Consider the following 17,798-nt stretch of genomic DNA (forward strand, 5'->3'; position numbering starts at 1 on the left):
CATCAAGAACGTTCTTAGTTCAAACCTGCTGGTCAGCTTGGGGCCCTTTTTGTGTGTCGTTTGCATCTTGACGCTGCACCTGTGAGGGTTTTCTTCTTCCCACCATCCAAAGGTATGCATGGCAGGTAAACTGGTGATTCTAAATTTCCAGTAGATGGTGTGCATGTAAAGTAATTTTTCTAAAATATTGTAACCTTTATGCTTTGGCTCTCGCTTTGCAACGTATGCACGGATGGAAGAAGGCATTTTGTAGGTCGTCAGTGTTCAGAAGTGTTCCTAATTGTCCATGTGAATCCTTTTGGGAAATTACATTGCAGCCATGATTATGATGAATATTTCCTGCTTGGCCTTGGCAGTTTGTTGCCAGGTACAATTGCCGAGTATTTAAAATGTTGATATTACATTATATTGATCATATTTTTATTAAGCAGAATGGAAACTTAGTCTGGGACATTTTGAACAATCTGTCTGCTGTGTGCCTTCAACTACAATCAGTTTGTAGACCAGACAGTGTCAGCATTTTGCGACTCGGACGCACAGTTCTTAACCAGTGAAGGTTTTTTTTTTTAGGAACATATTACACAATGCCTGCCAGAACACATTACAGGAACCGCTGCTGCAGTATTTTGAATCACGCTCCTGCATATATAAATACAAAGAAAATGATTGCCCTCATCTGTTACATAATAATTCCAAACCAGTTATTTTTATGCTGTCAGTTTGTTGTATTTATAGGTCAAGCCTTTGCTTTTCAATGTGCTTGCTATGAGGCTTGCACCCAGGTAAATAAATTAGTGTGTTATCGGTTGAAACCATTTGAAATGCACTTCTTGATGTTGTTAGGGCTGGACCATATAGATAAAATAGAGATGTGATAATAACCAAACTACACAAAAGTGACTCTGAGTTTGAAATGAAATGAAATGAAATGAAATGAAATGAAAAATACTTTATTCATCCCAGGAGGGAAATTCAATTTGTCAGGTTATAAAGATTTAGTGATGAAAGTCTTGGATCCTAATTGTCACCATTACTTACAGTCAGAGTTGAGAACTTGCAGGCACTATCTCAGTCGTTTTCAGCCTCGCCCTCCACCAGGTATGTCTGTTTCACGCTCCAGCGCTGCCTCGACTGCTGGGACGATTAGCTGTCATTCTTGCCAGCGTGCCAGGATGCCACTCTCCTCTGAACTCCACTATCTTTATCTTTACTATCTTGAAAGCCTGTAATTCACTTTTGAATACATATTGACCTTTAGTCACTGTTGCTATGCTTGTCCACCTTTCCATTCGTACACTGCAGTTTATAATGATAGCTGCGGAAGATGCCCAATTAACTTCTTTGTCATTTTGGGAACAATAGGTTGGTAGGTGACAGAAGTAGACTTTTTGAGAATTTTGTCTGAGTGGCATTACATATGCACATGATGGCTACATACATAAAACAGCAGGTTTCACAGATAGTAGGCTTGTTAGATGGATTGTAATTTAAATTAGAGCAGAAAAACACACTGGTTAATCAGTCTGTAGTCGGCTTTTGTCGTGTCGTTTGGCTTTTGAAAGGCCAGAAACAAAGACCAGCCTCCAAACTCTTTAAATATCGAAGTATCTCCTTTGCTTTACCCCTTTGAACACATGCCTGCTGTGCCTAGTTATGGTTGCTCAGCTTTGACTGGACAATCAGGAGAGTGGTTTTAGTGACTGATACTAAATTGATGTTAATTCATGTATTTTAATTGTTGATAAAGGAATGAGTCCTGTGATAGACTGGCGACCCGTCCAGGGTGTCCCCTGCCTTCGCCCTAAGTCGGCTGGGATAGGCTCCAGCCCCCCCGCGACCCTAGTGAGGATTAAGCAGTGTATAGATAATGGATGGATAAAGGAATGTTTACCTGCGTATCAAAAATATGACCAAAACAATAAGTGTCATCAGCAGGTAAAGACGTTTCAGAATTTAAACTTAGAACCGTAAATTACAAGCCGCTACTTTTTTCACACACTTGAACAATGACGCGGCTAATTTATGGATTTTTACCATTTTTGCGAATTTGCCTCGAGACGAAAGTGACATTGAGAGTGACAACGAGAGAGACTGAGGAAGTGATGAAGTAATTCTGAGGCTGTTCAACTCCGACAGTGAAGAAGACGACTTTAGTGGTTTTAGTGCGCAGGAGGAAGATGAAGATCACGATCAATGACTTTTCCTGGTCGGCTGCTGTATGTTTTATTTTCTCCAGCAGTCATGTTACAGGCACTGTTTGGAAAAAAGCATTCATGGTACATATGTGTGCGTGTAACCGGTACGTATTGAAGTTAAAAGTTAAAAAAAATCTGTGTAAATATCTCGTGTTACAACGTGGACATCTGTGGCTTACAGACAAGTGTGGCCTGTATATGGACAAATTTCTTTTTAAAGTTAGTGGGTGCGCCTTATATTCAGGTGTCCGGAATATACGGTAATATATTATATTTCATGTTCTTGACCTATAGAAATGATCATTCTTCATTAGGTGCACTCAAAGTCGGTGTGACTGTCTGAAAAATGGACATGCGTGATCCTGCTCGAAATTAGAAGCCGACATAATGGAAAAGCCAGCTACCCTCTGATGCAGCAACAGTACGATACATCATAAAATTATCACCATTATCTGCTTCGTTATTGAGTTTGAAACAGTGTCACTAAAGTGAAAAGAGTTGTTGAATGTTGTACAAATGAGACGTGCTAACATGGCCGGAGCCAACACACACTCATTAAACGGCATTGGATGTTTGAAATGAAAGACGTCTGAATAGAAGCCGCTCATCAAGCTTCAGCCTCCGCTGCCAGCTTACAGACGGTTCATTAATTGTCTCACTCACTTTTCCAAATTAACATTGGCTTCTCTTCTCTTCACTCATACAGCCACCCAGCCCCTCTGACTCTGTTACTTTTTCCAGCCTAACTGTCAGTTAGACACAGTCATTTTCCAGCTGGGATATGGTGTAAATGATTTTGTTTATATTTTTGCCGTGTCTGTAGAACAGTGTGAACTATAATGTGAACAACCCCTCCCCCTTCGATCCAGCTGGAGAAAGCTAAAGAATGCGTTACTGTTGAAATTAAACAAATCATCTTCTCTAGTTCTGCAACTTCTCTGCAGCTCCAAAGTCTGCATTTTCAGTTTAGGAGGTGTTACTTGGTGTGCTCATAGAAACTGTAACTGGAGGTCTTAGTTGTGTGCACAACTGGAGTTCATTAATCATAATAGCTACAAGATATTTTTTTGCTTTTGTATTATTACTGATGTTTGTACTAGTAGTAAATGCCTTAGTGATTTTTATTTCTGCACATAAAATGTTTGACTCTCTAACCACCAGCAGCAGAATGTGCAGTCAAACCGTTAGGAAAAGAACTCAACCGCATCTGAGACATAAGTGACCGTTTGTTTTTGTCTTTTAGAAATTGGTACACAAAAAGCACACCACAAAATCAGCATGGCAGCTTTTAGGCCTTCATGCTGTGTTTTTCAGTCGTCAGTGTCGTCCGCACTGTCCGGTACAATATGTACGTCTCTAACACCTCGAAAGAACTTCTTCAAATTTGGCACCAACTTTCACTATTTGATGGTCAAATAGTTGTGACCTCACAAAACACATTGTCGGCCATAACACAAGAACTCATACACAAATTATGACAAATTTCACAATAATGCCTCATAGGATATGATGATAAAGTAATGACATTTTATTCCTTTCTGTCTCTGCCTTTGTGAAGCGCTATGAGATGACTTGTTGTTGTAAATATGCGCTATACAAATAAAATTGAATTGAATTGAATTGAATATCCAAAAAAATCAGACCTCACCTTTACTGTAAAACCATAGCGTTTCCCCAAAAACACTTTTCTTGCTATTATTCGATACCATAACTCAGGAACAGAAGGGGACACTGTGACCATATTCCACATTTAATCAGTTGCTGAACTGGCCACACTGATCTTGTGGTGATTATATTGATTATCTGCCAAGTTAGAAACATGAAGTATTTATGTGTTAGAATCTGTAGCTTGGGCTGCATGGTGCCGCGGTGGTTAGCGCCATTGCCTCGCAGCAAGGAGGTCGCCGGTTCGCATCCCGGTAAGGACACCCGGGATCTTTCTGTGTGGAGTTTCCACGTTCTCCCCGTGCAGCGTGGGTTCTCTCCGGGTTCTCTGGCTTCCTTCCACAAGGTCCAAAAACATGTTGAGGTTAATTGGTGATTCTAAATTGTCTGTGGGTGTGAATGTGAGTGTGCTTGGTTGTCTGTCTCTAAGTGTAGCCCTGTGATAGACTGGTGACCTGTCCAGGGTGTCCCCTGCCTTCACCCTGAGTCAGCTGGGATAGAGTCCAGCCCCCTGCGACCCTAGTGAGGATTAAGCGGTGTATTGGTAATGGATGGATGGATGGCCAGATGTGAACACATACAAGGACTTTTACTCAGTTACAATTTTTTTGTTCCCTGTCAGTGAACTTACACCTTTCAGATTCTTCATGACACATTCGTCTGGATAAACATGGATGCAAACTGTATATTGATTGGTTGGCGGAGGCATACAACTACAAAGCTGTAATTCTAGCTTCTCGAGTAAATTCTAATTGTGAGTGACAACTATTGATGTTGTTGATTAATGCTTCATCGAATATTTGCCAGTAATTTACCCAATTAGCAACATAATAACTGATAAGGTAGAAGACAAAGGACATGTCATTGTACATTAACCGACGTCACTCAGGCAGCTCCGTGTTAGCCAGCAGAGAATATTGTGGAGGTTTAGCTGGTAAAGGGCCACAAGGACGAAGTCTTCTGTAACGTTTAATGGCTGTTGTACGTTTAGATCAGCTGAAATGTGCTTGGGCCACGTCCTTTTTGCCAATGAGCAATCTAACTAAGCTGTTAAAGCCCAATATCTCATACAGTTTGTGTTGACGAGTAATTGAGTGTTGACTGATATGGCTACGGTGAAGAAAACTTTTTCAAATTTGCTTCCTAAGTGACGACTGTTATGTTTATACGATATTGTAGCTGAAAGTCAACTGCATACTGGCAAAATATATATTTCACCATTTAAACTAAAGGAAATCTCACACACAGTCAACCCAACACAACAGCAAAAAAATGAAATCTTTTCATACTTTTAAGCCCTGTAATGTGACATCAGGAAACTACTCATCTACGTAAAGAGATTTAAATTGTTGATTTATCATTTGAGACTTGACTTTCTCTCTTCCTCTCCGTCCCTGCGTCCTCTCTCTCTTTGGTATGTTGCCCAATTAGTGCAGTTTGTTCAGAGTTTGTCCTGAGTCCTTGTCAATCAAATGACCATGAGTCTTTGACAAGAAGGTCTTAGCGTCCTTCCCAGTGGACTTGGGTCAGCGAGTTCATGGTTTGAAAGCAAACGGGCCAATGACAGGGGTTTACGTAGAAAGTGTGTAAGTGCAATTTTATCACAATTTCGACAGGCTGGAACAACCTGCCTTTGATTTGCAGTGTAAATGTGCTAGTGATGGTTGTTATCATCGAGCGATTTGTGATACGAGTAAACACACGAATAAGAAGCAGTGCTGTGTTGTCAGTCATGATCACAGCGCTCGTAAAAGCCTGTGTGAACACGATCTGCTGGTGTGGACCGAATGAACTAGACTACAGGTTTGTTGCCACATACTGGTCATTCTTGACCTCAGACAGGACACGACAAAACACTTTGAACTCAAGGTCCACATCTGAGCTTTGACTATGCAGGTATGTTCTGTCAGCTGCTGTTTCCAAAGTTCAGAACCAACTATTAAGCTAAAGAGCTCAACATCACAGAAAGCTCAAAAACACTTACAAATGAGTGAGTAGACCTATCCATCGAGTCTGCTTTGGTTAACAAACCTTCTTTGGTCACAGAGCATGAGTTTGACATTTCTGGGGTAGGATCGTTCTCTCTGTTGTAGCCCCATAATTTACGCTGATCTCCAGCGTGGAGACTGAAACCTTTACTTGGCTGCTTACACTGATGTGGTGTCTCCTGGTCCAAAGCTCAAAATGAATGTGATTAAGTCACCTTAGCACAGGAAGCCCTTTAAGGAATGATAAACATTTTTCTCACACAACAGCCTGTAACCATCAAGAGGTTTAACTGTTGTAAAGATTTACAGTGGCTGCATTAAAGTGAATGTGGAATCTCTGACAAACTGTAAATTAGTCCTGATAATGTCACCCAGCTCCGGCCTGTTATTGTGTCTAGCTGTCAGAGACTGTAGCTCTTACTGCCCGTATGTTTTGTTCCCGTTTACGTTCATAACTCAGTGTGATTTAGTGAGCTTGTCTCTGAGTGGTATGAGCTGGTAGGGAGACAAACATCACCGTCCACCTGCTTAGACTTAACTAGCCGTACCCGAAATACACTCCTGTTACTGGGGATGAGGCCACGCTTTAGCCGTGAAGGTGCTTTGTAGCTTTGTAGTTTATCTGAACTTTTTTTAACATTAGCTGTATTTAATTTGATTTAAGATAAACATAAAGATTTTTTTTCTCTCTTTTTTGATATTTTGAAGCTCACCTTCAAATCTTAAAGTTCTCCCTCAAAGTTGAATTCTGCTCAATTTTGCTGTAGAAGAATATAAACTGCAATGATTCTGCAGCTGACATGGATTCCTCCATTTTTCATAATGGATTTTTGGCAACATTTGAAGCGACAGTGTTAAAGTGGTGAGCATTTAAAAAATAAATAAAAATAAAAAAAAAGTGTTGAGCATTCGTATTATTAAAAAAAAAATCGAAAGACTTCAGAATTTTATTTTAAGTGCTCTGAATATTTTTTCTTTCCTGCCTTGGACAGTAGCATTGGTTTCTGCCTCTGTACATTAAGAGTCAGTTAATAGGAAGATTATTTTATTTTATTTTATTTTATTTTATTTTATTTTATTTTATTTTATTTTATTTTTATTTTATTTTTATTTTATTTTTGTTTTGTTTTGTTTTGTTTTGTTTTATTTTAAATAATCCATCATTTTTTCTGGCTCTTTCTGTATAATTTTATTTTATATCTCTGTTTGAGTCTCCTTGTGTTGTTTTATGTCTCCTTGGGGTTGTTCTGAATCTTCATTCATGCACTCATAGATTGCTTAGTCTATGAAATGTCAGAATAATGATGAAATGTCCTCCTCAATGTTTCCAACAATCCAGACCTAAAAGATATTTTGTTTCTCAGAAAGCAGCATTTTTTTTTCAGTATTTTACCTGAATGAAATTACCTTAAACTTAAAGTTCTTAGGGACAGTAAATATGACTTGTTTGTGACATACATTAAGTTGTGAGTGTTGCCGAAGTGCCTGCTCAAAGGGAATCATTTAGGTTTTTGGGGTATTTTAGGGTCTTGACCTTACGATGTGAAGTGCCCCTGAGACGACTTGCTTTGTGAACTGGTGCGATATTAAAAAAAAAGAAAAAACAAAACTGAATTGAATTCAAATTGAAGCGAAGTGTCTTCCACGCCTGCTTTTCCTCTGGTCTGGTACCACTTGAAAAATTGAAAATACCATCAGTATTTTGTGTTGGGATTCTTCTTGCGCTGTTATGAAATACGAAGGGGAAAAAAGTATGTGGAAAACAAAACCGGTGGTTGGCACAACTTTTCGATCCATAGTTTTGCTATGTAGAGCTCAGCAGTGTGGTAACTGGCCAGAACAAGCTAATGAAATAACTTCATTAGGGGCCACATGAAGTGAGCAAAAGAAGCAGAACATTATACCCAGAAGGAGGTCCCTGTTTCTTTTTAACACAGCTCTGAGGTTTTGAACAATGTTGCATAACAGCATCTGTATGGTGTTAAACATTTTTAGGGTGTCTGCAAGTCCAGGAAAGCTCATGCAGGATCTGAAATTATTGTAAGACCTTAAATGATCTTGAACACCATAATTTTTGCATATAAGCAGCTACTTTGTTGTCATTTAGGTGACTGCCAACTTCAAGTATCGCCTACAGATCCAGAAGCTTGACCCGTACAATGCTTGAATGCCGGAGCTACATTGAGATGTTGTTTTTAGCTTTTACTTTGTACTTTAAATAACCTCCTCGTCCAGTCTGGGAGGCGACTGGCTGTGTTTCCACCCCTCAGATGGTAAATCTTGGTGTGAAAAAGGTCAGCCCAGGATGAAAGAGGTCAGAGTCTCCCAGCTGCACGTAGCCTATTGAATTTACTCATCACAAGACCTTAAATTCAGCAGTTATGTGGAAGACCTAAGGGAAATGGGCTCCGTTAGAGAGCACTTCCAGTGGGAGACTGTGCCAGGCCAACCTAATAATGCTCTTAGAGATTCAAATCTGGGTGGGAATGCAACTAAGCATGGGTTACATTTAAAAGGACTGGATGGTAGGAGGACAGGATCGTTGAGTCGTGATCAAGTCAGGCATGATGACAAGATCGCGACACGTTGATCTTACAGAGTCAGGAGTTTAAGCTGACTGTTGCCAAGGTCATTCAGTCACATGAAATATAGCTTTATGTAACAAATGGGACTGTTTCAGGACCTCCAAAATAAAACTTGAAGCTGCGTATGACAGATTTGAGACACCATAGTTGTTCACTGCACCTCCCAGCAAGAAGGTTAGAAAAGAAGAAAAAAAGGAGAGGAACCCTTCAAGCTTGAGTCCTGGACAAACTTCCATCCACACAGCACGGGTGGCAGAAGCAGCCAAAACTGAAAGTCTACGTGCGTGGTCGCCATTTTCAGAGTGCAGATGAAGTCATCCATGCTGTTGAAGAGTATCTGGAGATTTAAGATGTGACCTTATTCTTAAATGAAGAAACAGTGAAGCTTGAACATTGGTGGAATAAATGCATTGAAGTTAAAGGAGACTAATGCAAAAACAATCTTACTCTTGTGATGTTTTCTGGCCAAGAGCTTTTTGAAGTACCCTGTGTAGAACTGTGTGTGAGTGATTGTCTTTGTGTGTCAGCCCTGTGATGGACTACAACTGGTCATTATGGATGAATGACCGGATGGAATACCATTGAACATGTCAGACTACTTATGCAGCAACTGGTTGCAGACTCATCCACTGTGCTAACTTGAAGCCGTTGTGTTGTTTTTGTGAATTTCAGGTGGCTTGATGTGAGCGTAGCCAACCTGACATGTACCAGGTACTGGGTGGTGTACCTGCAGGTCATCCAGGAGGCAGTGTGGCCAGGAGGAGCTCTTCCTACTGCCCCTCAACTTGAACGTAGCCAAGAGCAGAAGCACAACACCAAGCAGCAAGCCTTACAATATCTGATGAGACTTCTTCCAGGTATGTTTACACACAACCACATTTTATACGCTCTAATATAGGTATCAGCCTTAAAATTCAAATTTTTTTGTTCTAAATTATGCTTTGATTCAGTCAATTAGTCTGTCAGATTGCTGAAAAGAAAAAGGGATACCCACAACAAATATCCAGTAACACACTGTGACACCGTCTCTATGTCCTTGTTTCTTTAGATCTTGTTTCAGACATGTTGGGCTCTGAGAAGTACAAACTCAGCTGGCAGACTGCACTGGACTCTTTTCAAGACCCCTACATTAACAGGTGAATCTCAGCTACACTTCAACAGCTCCTTATTCACCGTCACTTGTAGTTTGTTTTATCAGCAACACATGCAACAGAGTGCCCAGAGCTAAAACGATGTTCCATATAATTTCAGATTTTTGCCTGATGTTCATCATGTGTAGTTGTTGTAGTATCAAAAGTAATTCATTAATTCTGCAGCTCGGCCGCGAGGTGGTGTGAACATTCACAGGAAGGGCCCTTACTGTTTCCATTGCATCTTCAAGCAACAGCTTCAAGCACAACATTAACTTTGAGTGCACCAAAACAACACTGAATAGCAGTTACTGGACTTAACTCCAGTTCTATGAGCATGTAGGAAAAGAACATTTGATGTTGTTGGTGGTGATGTTAGAGAGAACCCTGCTACTTGAAGAGGATAATTGAGAGAGCAGAACAAATGGAACTTGTTGTCCTGGCTGAGTTACGCCAGTCAGTGTGTGTTTTCTAGGAGTTTAAACAATCAGCAGGTAGATCTCCACAGCAGTTGCTTCGAGCCCGTCAGAAGTACCTACGCTGGAATCGAAGCTTTTTTCTCCGTCCCTAAAAAAGGTCCTGCAGTCGTAACATTCACAAAGTTGCGGGCCATCCTAAAACAGTCTGCAAGTCCTTGGGTGGATCTTTTCTCCTAGTTTTTAAATGTTAGTACAAATTCATCTTACGCTAGTACATACTGTTTCTATAAATTCGCCACATGCTCACTTTCCAAAGTCCAACATGACAAAAGTTCTTGCCTTCTCCTACCTACTCTGCCTTCTCATTTTACCTAACTTACTTCCAGCTTTGTAAATAAAGAAGATACAGCTTTGAGTTCAGCTTCAATCAGTGTGAGAGGTGACTTACTCGTCTGTCTTTTCCTCTTTAACTAGGGCTTACTGTCGTTGTGTGGTCAGTGGTGCGACCATTCAGGACTGAAAACCTGTACAAACCCAAATGCTTAACTCGTACAGACTCGCAGCTCTTTAAACATCTTGTTCATGTTACACTGCAGCCTGTGCACCCAAGGATACCAAACACACTGATCCGGAGCTTGTAATTTGCCAAATACATGCATTTGATTGTTCAGACAGTGCACTATGTTCGCATTACCCTGTGAATATTACTCCTGGTTTGTGCTACTTGTGTGCTGTGGAGACACTCACTGCTGCAGTTTGAGTAAGTTACACAATTCTTAGTGCGTTTTATTGTTACTAATTGTTTTCCATTTTGTGTAAGTACAGAAAGTATTTATACGCTTTTATCATTTTTTGTTTTTCAAATATTGTCTACAAACTGTACCAAAGGAAAAGAAAGGCCGCAGGTTTTGTTCTCCAAAGCATAATGGAGTTTGTAGTAGGGCTGGACCAGAATAGCCGAATCGCCGACTATTTGTTTGTTGTGCTGGGATTGGGATATCAATTTTCATCTCTGAATATCCCCCCCCCTTCGGCTGCTGCCACAGAAACGGTACTGTGACCGCTAAGCTAAACACATAAACTGGTCTTAGTAGCCAAAAGCTGCTGCCTGTGCGTCCGGTCCACTTCCAGCCGGTCGGTCCCCGCCCCGGTGGAAGAACGAATACTCACCCGCCACCCCCTCCCTACTATTCGGGATATTCATCATTAATTGGGCCGAACATCCAGCGAACAGAAAATGCCATTCGGACCAGCCCTAGTTTTTAGTGGCAAAAAAAATAACAAAGGGCAAGCAATAGAAGTTACCAAAAGCATCGATGTTCGTGTTTTTAGGTGCTCTGGAGCTACACCTGGTACAGTACATCATGTGCGTCTTGAACTAAGGCCTTAGCTCAGCAACCCAGGTTGGATTCCAGCCCAGGCCTGCTGCATGTCCTCCTCTATTCTTGCCACTTCTCAGACGTCCTCATCAAACAAAGGCAGAGAATCCCCCCCAAAAAATCTTCAGAAATAGCTTTTTTCAATCATTGCACATAGAAGACGCCTCACTCCAGAGATGTCAATCTGTTGGTCTCTGATGGTCTGTCTGACACCTTTCCAGACGGAAAATCATTGGATAGATGGCATTAATGTTTTAAAAGTTTTTGTTTTTGTACTAATTGGAATGCTGACATGTCAAACTAAGATGATGTGTAAACACAGTGCCTACGAACCATAACCATACTGGCATTGTTGTGTTGGTATGCTTATGTTGGTGTAGAATCGCAGTCATCCAGGTCATGGTATACCAAAGCACTTCACTAGAAGGCAACTGGACTTCTTGTTTTGGTTAAGAAATCATTCCACCTCTCATCCACGAGGCTTCCTCAGTTTAACTGACTGGTGAGGAATCCCAGGTATTTATTCTCACCCCCAAATCGCATGGCCTGTTAACAACTCCAGCCTCATGTGCCTCAATGTGTTAAACTGCCTGGGGAGAGATCTCTGGACTGTGTTATACGTACCTTGTAAATAGTGTCGTAGACCCCCTCTGTTGTTTAAATGTGGCTGTTCCAGTTAGTTTCAATCCTTTCTCAACCTCGTCTCTCTTCTCTGTTCCGAGTGTGTACATTGTTGTCTACAGTTCTGCAGTTTCACCTTGCAGACGCTTTTATCCAAAGCGACGTACATCTGAGATCAGATACAACACAAGCAAGGATCTAGTCAGCAGAAAACAAGCCATAGAACAAGTTCAAGTGTGATAGGGCGTTGATGCCAACAGCAGGCTGTGTGGGAGGTAATAGGACTTTTTTGTTTGTTTGTTTTCAGTCTGTGAAGTGCAAAAGTGTTCAGTGAAGAGCTGGTCTTTAGTCTTTTCTTAAAGACTGAGAAGGAGTCAGCAGATTGAACAGAGTTTGGTAACTTGCTCCACCACCGAGGAACCACAGAGGAGAAGAGTCCAGATATCAACCTCGGGCCCTGTTGAGGTGGTTGGATCAGGCAGTTTTTGTTGGTCGAGCGTAGTGAGCAGAGAGAGTGTAGATCTGAATGAGAGAGTTCAGGTAGGAGGGAGCTGTTCTCATTCTCAGAGTTTTGAAGTTGATGCGGGCAGCAACATAGTGTCACTTAAACGTTGTGTCACTTCTGCTGGGTGATGGTGAATCTTCTCCCGAGGAGTGTTGTGCAATGGGCTTGTAGTCACTTTGTCTCACCGATATATACGTCTGTACATTCCTTGTTGCTTTTGACCGCAGATAAAATGTTGTCCTGTACAAAACTAAAAAGAGGAGTCCGGTTGCCTCGTACTGCAGCACTTACTATTCACATGCTTATGTTAGCGTTTAGCCTGAGCATTGACATCACACCATTCAATTAGCTCTCAGGTCATGGCCTTCAGATTCTGAGAGAGTACTTGATAATCTTCTTGAATGTGCCTGAATGTTTTGTGTACTTGGATACACACGGTTTGCTGTTGGTAGGTTCTGGTTTAAGGTAACAAGCAGATGTATCTCATGTGTGGCCAGGCAGCGTACGTGCGCATTTGCACACAGAGAGTAGACCTTGAAATCACACGGTGTGGACTAATTTCTTCACTAAACAACTGCAGGTTTACAGATGTAGAGACAAACTGTTTGCTAGGATCAGTCAGGTCCACTTCATGTGGTGTTTTTCATATTTTTAATCACAGCACTGAATAAAGAAATAACCAAGAACCCATCATTTTTTTCATATTTACTTTTGATAGGAACTGTTTCCATTTTAAATCCAGCTCAGCCCCTTATTGAATTTGGCCTGATGAATAATCTACAGAAGATCTAACTGGATTCGAACACATTGCAAAGCTACGGAGTCCATTATACTCTGGGAAAGGTTAGCTGGTGAGCAATTGTGGCGTCTGGACCAGTCAGTAGAATATGTCAAATGTGGGCATCTGAAGGATGATCAGACCGAGCATGGTGCATCGAAGCTTCAGTTAAGGCCAGTTTTCAATCTGAATCTGGACTCTGACATAGCTGCTCTGTTTCCTCATGTGTTTATTGTTGTTCTTCTCTGTGGAGCATTTCTATGATCTTTTAATCATCTACATGCAGCTGTTTACAATCATTTCCAAAAAACTGTGCTGCGGTTTGACTGGAACTGATGTCAGACCACCTCGTTTAGGTGATTTTGGAAAAAGCACATTTTGTATTACCAGATTTCTAGGTGAGGGTTAACCGTTCCCTGAGCTGGATTAAACAGCAAAGTCAGGAAAAAGTAGATTTTATGTTGAGGTGGGTTTGTACCAAGTATTTTTTAACTCTGTAACTCAATGACTATCTTACATTCTTACCAGATATATGAATGAGATAATTGCTCACTATTTTCTAATGAGTAATTTGCTAAATCTGGCTGAATCATCAGACTTAAAGAGGGTTAATAAATACAGATTATCATTCACATGAGGTCACTAAATGAAAGATGGTGACTGCTGAGCCTGTGTTTCCTCAGACACCTGGTCTACTGTTTGTTTGACCTTCTGCTGGAGTTCCTGGTTCCTGAAACACCCGAAGAGGACTTCCAGAGAAGCCTACTGCAGAGCCTCTCCAAGAACCCAGAGAAGCTGCTGGCATGAGGAGACAACACCTTCATACCCGCCTTCACTTTGCCATCATCCTAACTGACTTTCCTCCTCTGATGATCAGCTGAAAAGCAGCGTGACACCAAGGCTGCTCCTGTTCTACTAATGTCCTGCAGCGAGAGTGTAAGTGAATGTTTCTGGTCAGGCTGAGTGTTCTCTGTCCCCACTTTAAACTCCTGAGCTCACTCAGCCTCTGTCTCCTATTATGTGTGGATGTAGTGACGTATGGAGCTCTCGAACATGGTGTCCTGTACACACACTCACTCTTAAAAACACACACTACATTTGAAGCAGCTTTGATTACATGAAGGCACCTGGTTTGTGTTTGATCTCACAACATTACTGGTGTGCTGTTCAGATCTAAACATGTGGCAAAGCCTCCTCCGATCTCCGTGTCCAGCCTCTTCCTGCCTGCTAAACTCCCCAGCTTTGGCTAAACTCACTTCAGATGGGTTTCACACTCTGCCCTCATCTCCTTCTACAGTCTCTGAGCAGAAAAACTCACACCTGTTGCTCTAATCTGGAGAAGCAGGATTTGCTTTTTCCCTTCAACTTGAATCTCACAACACTCTGTTGGGATTTAGCATGACTGTTGCTATTCTCAGTTGACCCATTCTTCAATTTCCCACCGGTTCTGTATAGAACCACACATGTGATTCTGACATAATGTGAGATATTCTTCCTAAACCCGAGCCTTCCTTTGGGATCACATGTCTCTGGTAGTGATTTAACCTGGAAGTGTCCAGGTGCAGGAACAGTGCATACTGAAGTGAAGTGTGGCGACGAGCTGGCCAGAAGATATTTTACAGATTTTGCACGTCATACGTCACCGTTCCTTTAACAGGCCCCTCGGAGAATAAACTGCACAGTTAATGTCTAAATAATAGAAGAGCTGGGCTTCACAAAAACGGGTACATGAAGGATGTGGGAGTGGTGTTGGCACAGGTCCATTTAGAAACTGTAAAGCAGTGAGCTGCTGGAGTCTGTACATACTTAAGATCAGTTATAGAGCTTGATAATTGGCTAATTAACCGACAGTCTTAAAGGTTGGTTAAATTACATCGAAGCATACGCTGTTTTCTCACTTTTAAAGCTGTCTATACATGCTGAGGAGCTTCTGAGCTCTCAGTGTCTCCACCGTAACACACAGGATGCTTCCAACACAATGGCGACCAATAGTTTTGAGAAAAATTGTCTTTGTTCTTTTACTTTTTCAGCAAATTGTCACTTTATGTGTTTGCTTTGGTACTAGAACTCGTGACAGTCGATGTGATTTGCAGAGTTGTCTAATGACCAATCATCAGTGTGTACTCGTGTATTTATGAAGACGTCTGTCCAAGTTGGAAGAAAAAATCTTTGTGTCTGTTTAAGCTTGTCTTCAGGCTTGTCCCAATCTTACCACCAGTCTGGTGTACGATTGGCAGCACGCATACATGTACATATTCAGTCTGTGAACGGTGGTAAAAATTCCTGCAAAATAATCCACAAAAAACTAAACTGAGAAAATACATGGACTCAGACGTCCAGGGTTTCATACGCAACAAACCTAAAGAACCAATCCTGTTAACGTGCAGGGTGGGGCCGTCTGTGTCATTATTCTGCTTCAGAGTCACATTTTGATTTCCATACTTCCCACTCTTGGGTTTTCGTTGTGCAACCTGAAAACTGGCATTAAGACAGGTGGGTGGAAACTCATCTAGTGTGTTGAGCCAGTGTACATTCCTTTATCTCAGACACCCACCTTGGCTGCCTGAGGACCACGTAGTCACTGAGTCCTCTCTCACTTTAATCATGTTGTTGAAGGTTTTTGTATGTTCAAAGGCTGCCTTAGGATCTTATTGCCTTCATGGTTTTAACATAACAATCGGCGCTTCTTTCCTTCTTTGATCAAAAGCTCTTGTACCTTCTGAAAATATTCTTACAACACATATCATTATCTGTGTCTCTTTACCAAACCGTAATTTCTTAACACAGATTGTAAAACACTGTTTAGTTAATCTCCAGTTGAAGCAGCTCATTAGAAACTTCAACTGAATCTGCATATTTACTCGAGCCACGTGGAATTCTAAGAAATGTTACAAACATTCCAAGTTAAAAAAAAAACATGAAGTCAGATTTTAATGTTACTATCATTCCAGTGTTTTGCACTTACACTCTGGTTAAGTGGTCTCATTTTTTGAAGTCCTATCTTTCTTTTCCATTGTATTAACTTGTTATTCAGTGTATTTATTAGCCTATTTATTTGCTACAAATCAAATGAATTCCATCCATAAAACAATGAGAGATGTGCCAGCGCTGACAGAGAGGACTGTCCTCCTCTATGAGGTGCTTTTTCCTGGAAGTTTGCCTTACAATGTGACTCGATGAAGTTCTCCAGCGGAGCCGCTGACCATGCCTTAGCACCCGGTTCCAACTCTCTGCACTTAACATGTTTTCTTTCTCTTTGTCAATTTCTGCTGAATGTTGGAGCTGTTACTACGTGTCAGAAGATTTCATTTCTTGCTGATGTTGACGAAGGAATTCCATGTATGTGAAAGAAAAATGACACGGCACGATGATTCCTTGATGGCCATCTGCTGGGTATTGATGCCGCCATGACAGAACGTTCAGCGTGAGCGTCACTGTCTGGTGGAAGCAGAAAAGAAGAAGAAGAATCTGGCCACAAAAGAAGGCTGATTTAAAATGTGTAGCACAAGATGAATAAAATTCATGAAGTATGTGCCCAGCTTTCAGAGCTAGCCCTGCTGGAATGCTGTAGCTGTGGAAGAAGATATGTAAAAAAATTTCATAATAAAATAATTAGTTTGATGTTAACGTTTTCCCCTAAAAATTTAAAATTAACTAACTTTAGACAATCTTAGATGTTGTTCATATCAGTGAGCTTAAACAAGCTTTGCACTTTTAATTGAATAATTTTAAAACTTCTTCTAGCATTAAACAAGTAAACAACAATATTCCAGTTATTTTTTCCACAATTATGTCCTCATCTCGACACATGGAGTGAAATGCAGATAACCGCTCATGATCCAAGCCGTGTTTACAAATCCAATGGGATTTCTTTATGAGCATCGACAAACAAAATACTACAAAAACAGTTGACACCCATAAACAAAGGATTTTTTTTCTTCCTTTTTTGACAATTAAACCAAAGTATCTTGTTACAGTAATTCAGCCACCTTGACTTCGTGTAATCATGTGAAGGATTTGATATGACAAGACGATGATGTAGCATGAAAAGCTTCCCGCGACAACCTGTATTAAGGATCACTGTTACTATGTGTCATAAAAAACATGAAAACTTGGTGTAACATTAAAATGATTTTGGTAAAACAAGTAATAATAATAATAAAAACAATGTAATGAAGTGGTAGCAATGCACTGCTTCTTTAACTGTCATCAGTGGTAGATGTTAGATGTGACATGTAAAAATGAGCTATGCTGTTTGTCTCGGATGCTTTTACGTATTTATGCCAAATGATCTGTAGAAAAGCCACATTTTTATAAACAGTGACAGCATTAACCGAAGCTTTATGTTGTCTCTTCAACAGTGGTCATGTCCGCTGTCAGATATAATCCTGTTCTGTCTTCTCGCATCCTTTCCGCCCTCCTGTCTCCGGTGTTTCTTTCCACTGTGACTTGTGAACACGTGGTTTGCGTTGTGCATGTTAAAACTGTCTTTTAAACATTCACTGCTTTTGCAAAAAAAAAAAAAAAAAAAAA

The 17,798-nt window shown here is 40.8% G+C and overlaps 1 protein-coding gene across 3 annotated transcripts in view; it reads left to right on the plus strand.

Moving 5' to 3' along the window:
* Positions 1-17,798, plus strand: part of snx19b (sorting nexin 19b) — a 55,393-nt gene extending 37,595 nt beyond the window's left edge. For all 3 annotated transcript variants that reach the window (XM_008280555.1, XM_008280557.1, XM_008280556.1), the window contains exons 12-14: positions 9,106-9,290; positions 9,482-9,569; positions 13,949-17,798. In XM_008280555.1, the coding sequence (XP_008278777.1) occupies positions 9,106-9,290; positions 9,482-9,569; positions 13,949-14,072 (397 nt within the window). In that variant the 3' untranslated portion in view covers positions 14,073-17,798. The remainder of the gene's footprint in view (positions 1-9,105; positions 9,291-9,481; positions 9,570-13,948) is intronic.

The sequence above is a fragment of the Stegastes partitus genome, unplaced genomic scaffold (genome assembly GCF_000690725.1).
Source record: "Stegastes partitus isolate 25-593 unplaced genomic scaffold, Stegastes_partitus-1.0.2 Scaffold199, whole genome shotgun sequence".
NCBI classification, from domain to species: domain Eukaryota; kingdom Metazoa; phylum Chordata; class Actinopteri; family Pomacentridae; genus Stegastes; species Stegastes partitus.